Source organism: Apodemus sylvaticus, chromosome 15, assembly GCF_947179515.1.
Source record: "Apodemus sylvaticus chromosome 15, mApoSyl1.1, whole genome shotgun sequence".
Taxonomy (NCBI): Eukaryota; Metazoa; Chordata; class Mammalia; order Rodentia; family Muridae; genus Apodemus; species Apodemus sylvaticus.
Window position 1 is genome coordinate 40,245,007 of NC_067486.1, and position 5,221 is coordinate 40,250,227.

General features: G+C 36.6%; 1 protein-coding gene across 1 annotated transcript; it reads left to right on the forward strand.

The window, feature by feature from the left end:
* The first annotated feature begins 293 nt into the window (after nucleotides 1–293).
* LOC127665982 (olfactory receptor 187-like) lies at nucleotides 294–1,223 on the forward strand. Its single transcript, XM_052158628.1, has one exon. The coding sequence runs from the start codon at nucleotides 294–296 to the stop codon at nucleotides 1,221–1,223; it is 930 nt and encodes a 309-aa protein (XP_052014588.1).
* Nucleotides 1,224–5,221: the final 3,998 nt, after the last annotated feature.

Sequence of the window (5,221 nt, forward strand, 5' to 3'; positions counted from 1 at the left end):
CCAACTGATAATTTCATACCTTTAACATAAATTTAAAAGATATCTTCTCTTTAAATATGTTAACATGTTCAAGATCTTTATTGGAATGATGAATTGAAGTAATTTCTTCTCTTGATGAAATGTTTCCACTATAAATAGTGATATGAAATTAAATTTGGTGGTTAACCTGATAAGTACATAGTTTAATTTTAAATTCTACTATTCTACTTTAAATTCAACATTTTACCTTACAAATTTTAGTGAATGCTGTGTGACATCAGTCATTTTTCATTTCAGAGACATCCAGTGAGGACATGGGAATGGAGAACAAAACACTGCTCACTCAGTTTGTTCTCTCAGGACTTGTTTATCTTCCACAGTGGAAAATCCCCCTGTTCCTGTTCTTCTTGCTCATCTATCTCATCACCATTGTGGGCAACCTGGGTCTGATCACTCTCATCTGGAATGACCCCCACCTTCACATCCCTATGTACTTATTTCTTGGGAGTTTAGCTCTTGTGGATACTTGGTTATCATCCACAGTGACACCTAGGATGCTGCTAGACTTTTTTGCCAAGAGTAAACTGATCTCTTTCTCTGAATGCATGATACAATTTTTTTCATTTGCAGTAAGTGCAACCACAGAATGTTTTCTCTTGGCATCAATGGCCTATGATCGCTATGTAGCCATATGCAAACCTTTACTCTACCCAGTGATCATGACAAATAGACTCTGTGTGTGTCTTTTAATATTGTCCTTTGTAGGTGGATTTATTCATGCTTTAATTCATGAAGGCTTTTTATTCAGACTAATTTTCTGTAACTCTAACAAAATAAATCACTTTTATTGTGATATTGTGCCACTGTTAAAGATTTCCTGTAATGACCCTTCTCTCAATTACCTTATGCTTTTTATTTTCTCTGGTTCCATTCAGGTATTCACTATTACAACTATTCTTGTCTCTTACACACTTGTTCTGCTTTCAATCCTAAAGCAGAAATCTATCAAAAGCATAAAGAAAGCCTTCTCCACCTGTGGAGCCCACCTCCTCTCTGTGTCTTTGTACTATGGCCCTCTTCTCTTCATGTATGTGCGTCCTGCATCTCCACAAGTAGATGATCAGGATATGATGGACTCTGTGTTTTATACTGTAATAATTCCTGTACTGAATCCAATTATCTATAGCTTGAGGAATAAGCAAGTAAAAAAATCACTGGAAAATTTTTTAAAGAGAAATACTTAGATTTCACATTATTATCTGCTGTGCCCTTATTAAAACATGGCAAACTTGTGTAGACTTAATGTGGCTATATTTTGTACATTTTTCAAATATTTTAAATTGAACCCAACCTTGAACTGTTATCATTGTTGTTTAATATGTGTATGTATGTAATGTAGTCATACTTATTCATAAATTATTACATGTGTTCATGGAAACTTGAGCAGAATTCAGAGGAGGTCAAATGTCCTTCATATTCACTCTTACTTACTATCTTGAAAGAGTGTCTTTCTCTGAAACCTGAACTATAATTTTAACCCGCTAACCACAATAATCCTCTTTCTCCACACACCAACTCAATGACATTACAAGCATGTGTAGAACCTGATCTCTTCTTCATTGGAAGTCCTTTCCTTCCAACATTTGAACATCATGTTACTAGGGATTCAACCACAATTGTTGATCTTGAGCAGGAAGTGTTCTTTTCCACTGTATATATCCAAGTCCCCCAGAGCTACCATTAAATATACTCTTGTTTATGTATCCACAATTTTAAAACTATTTGAAATGAATTTTAAATTGGCCAAAGACTTAGTATAACAAAATAAATACATTAATTAAATTGAAACTATTTAACAGGTTTGTATGTTATTTGTTATGAGTTCATTAGTATATTAGCTGTAGTAATAGTGTTCCTGTGAAAATAACACGAATATGATATCATTTACAACTTGGAAACTCAGAACATTTCTCTGTTCTTATGAGGTAGTAAACAGTTGTAAACTTGGGATTGTTGCTAAAAATATGAAAGGTCTTTCATTAAATTTTGTTGGGAAATGATTCAAATAGCAATTCTACTTGTGTTTTCCTCGAGGAAGGATAAAGACAAAGGTGTGCAAGTATATTAAGACAGTGGGCAGACTTCAAAGGATGCTCTGTGATCAGTGTGCTTTGGGAGGGTGAAGAGAAGAGGCTCATTTTGCACACCTTCTGGACTGTTCTTGACATTCTCTCTAGTTTTCTTCTTTGTCTTGTCACACTCCAGGAAGTTTCAGTAAATCAAGATGCTAACAGTTTTTGTGAAATATATATGTGAGGGATTAATATAATAAAAATGGTCATCTTGCCAATAGCAATATACAGATTCAATGTAATCCCAATCAAAATCTCAACTCAATTCTTCTTAGAGTTAGAAAGAACAATTCTTCAGTCTCATCTATGCCTATAATCCTTAGGTTTGGTCTTCTCATTGTGTCCTGGATTTCCTGGATAGTTTGGGTTACAAACTTTTTGCATTTTGCATTTTCTTTAACTGTTGAGTCCATGGTTTCTATGGAATCTTCAGCATCTGAGATTCTTTCTTCTATCTCTTGTATTCTGTTGTAGGTATTTGTATCTCTGTCCCCTGATTTCTTCCCAAGGCTTTCTATCTCCATACTAAGTGAGGTAACCCAGACTCAAAAGGTGAAGCAGTATTTGGCAAAACCAGAACGGGGAAGTGGGAAGGGGTGGGTGGGAGGACAGGGGAAGAGAAAGGGGCTTATGGGATTTTCGGGGAGTGGGGGGCTAGAAAAGGGGAAATCATTTGAAATGTAAATAAAAAATTATATCGAATAAAAAAAAAGATTAACACCATCCTCCAAAGCAAAAAATAAATAAATAAATAAATAAATAAAATAAAAAAAAAAAGAAAGAACAATTCACAAATTCACCTGGAATAACAAAAAACCCAGGATAGCTTAAACTATTCTCAACAGTAAAAGAACTGGGGGAATCAGTATCCCCGACCTCAAGTAGTACTACAGAGAAATAGTATTAAAAACTGCATGGTATTGGTACAATGACAGGCAGGAAGATCAGTGGAAAAAAAGATAGCCTCTTCAACAAATGGTGCTGGTTCAACTGGAGGTCAGTATGCAGAAGAATGCAAATTGATCCATTCTTATCTCCTTGTACTAAGCTTAAGTCCAAATGGATCAAGGACCTCCATTTAAAACCAGACACACTGAAACTAATGGAAAAGAATCTGGGGAAGACCCTTGAGTAAATGGGCACAGGGGGAAATTTTCTAAACAGAACATTAATACTTTATGCTCTAAGATCAAAAATTGACAAATGGGACCTCATAAACTTACAAAGATTCTGTAAGGCAAAGGACACTGTCAAAAGGACAAAACAGCAACCAACAAATTGGGAAAAAATCTTTACCAACCCCTCCTCCAACAGAGGCCTAATATCCAGTGTGGGAAGCAGGCATGGAGGCCAGTCTAAAATGGCGCCTGGGCTGGTTGCCAAGTCACATAACTGGGGCAACGGGCTAGGATGGGGGGGGGGGGGGCTTCCTGAAGTAATGTTCCTGAATTAACTGCATTGAGAAGAGTCTCCCGTGTCATCTCCATTATTCGGCTGGACAGATTTGGTAGTGACAATCCAAGATATAAATAGAACTCAAAAAGTTAGATTCCAGAGAGCCAAATAATCTTATTAAAAATGGGGTACAGATTTTATTGAGGAAATGTAGTGGTGGAAGATGGGAAAAGGGTCTTAGTAGCTGAGATTTTTAATAGTGAACTAACTAGCAATTAAATGGGCAATCTAAAATTTATTAGAAGTATAGTTGAAGAAACCATATTCTAAATGTATATAAGCTAACCTCAAATAGTGATACGATATAATGTCATAGTCTCTAGTGATATTTGTTGTTGTTTGTTTGTTTTGTTTCATTTTGTTTTTGTCTGTTTGTTTTGGACAGATATAAAAAAGAGGAAATTATTCATGCTTTATATTTGAGATCATCTTGACTGAAAATGCCATGCCCATGATGAATGTAGAATAAATGAACCATCTTCAGAATCACATCTATTTTTTTATTCGATATATTTTTTATTTACATTTCAAATGATTTCCACTTTTCTAGCCCTCCACTCCCCGAAAGTCCCGTAAGCCCCCTTCTCTCCCCCTGTCCTCCAACCTACCCCTTCCCACTTCCCCGTTCTGGTTTTGCCGAATACAGCTTAACTGAGTCTTTCCAGAAAAAGTGGCTACTCCTCCTTTCTTCTTGTACCTCATTTGATGTGTAGATTATGTTTTGGGTATTCCCGTTTTCTAGGTTAATATCCACTTATTAGTGAGTGCATACCATGATTCACCTTTTGAGTCTGGGTTACCTCACTTAGTATGATGTTCTCTAGCTCCATCCATTTGCCTAAGAATTTCATGAATTCATTGTTTCTAATGGCTGAATAGTACTCCATTGTGTATATATATCACATTTTTTGTATCCACTCTTCTGTTGAGGGATACCTGGGTTCTTTCCAGCATCTGGCAATTATAAATAGGGCTGCTATGAACATAGTAGAGCATGTATCCTTAGTACATAGTGGGGAATCCTCTGGGTATATGCTCAGGAGTGGTATAGCAGGATCTTCTGGAAGTGAGGTGCCCAGTTTTCTGAGGAACCGCCAGACTGATTCCAGAGTGGTTGTACAAATTTGCAACCCCACCAGAAGTGGAGGAGTGTTCCTCTTTCTCCACATCCTCTCCAACACCTGCTGTCTCCTGAATTTTTAATCTTAGCCATTCTGACTGGTGTAAGATGAAATCTCAGGGTTGTTTTTATTTGCATTTCCCTGATGACTAATGAAGTTGAGCATTTTTTAAGATGCTTCTCTGCCATCTGAGGTACTTCAGGTGAGAATTCTTTGTTTAACTCTGTACCCCATTTTTTAATAGGGTTGTTTGGTTTTCTGGAGTCTAACTTCTTGAGTTCTTTATATATATTGGATATTAGCCCTCTATCTGATGTAGGATTGGTGAAGATCTTTTCCCAATTTGTTGGTTGCCGATTTGTCCTCTTGATGGTGTCCTTTGCCTTACAGAAACTTTGTAATTTTATGAGGTCCCAATTGTCAATTCTTGCTCTTAGAGCATATGCTATTGGTGTTCTGTTCAGAAACTTTCTCCCTGTACCGATGTCCTCAAGGGTCTTCCCCAGTTTCTTTTCTATTAGCTTCAGAGTGTCT

Coding starts and splice junctions, on each gene's coding strand:
- LOC127665982 (XM_052158628.1), top strand. CDS start 294: ATGGGAATGGAGAACAAAACACTGCTCACTCAGTTTGTTCTCTCAGGA.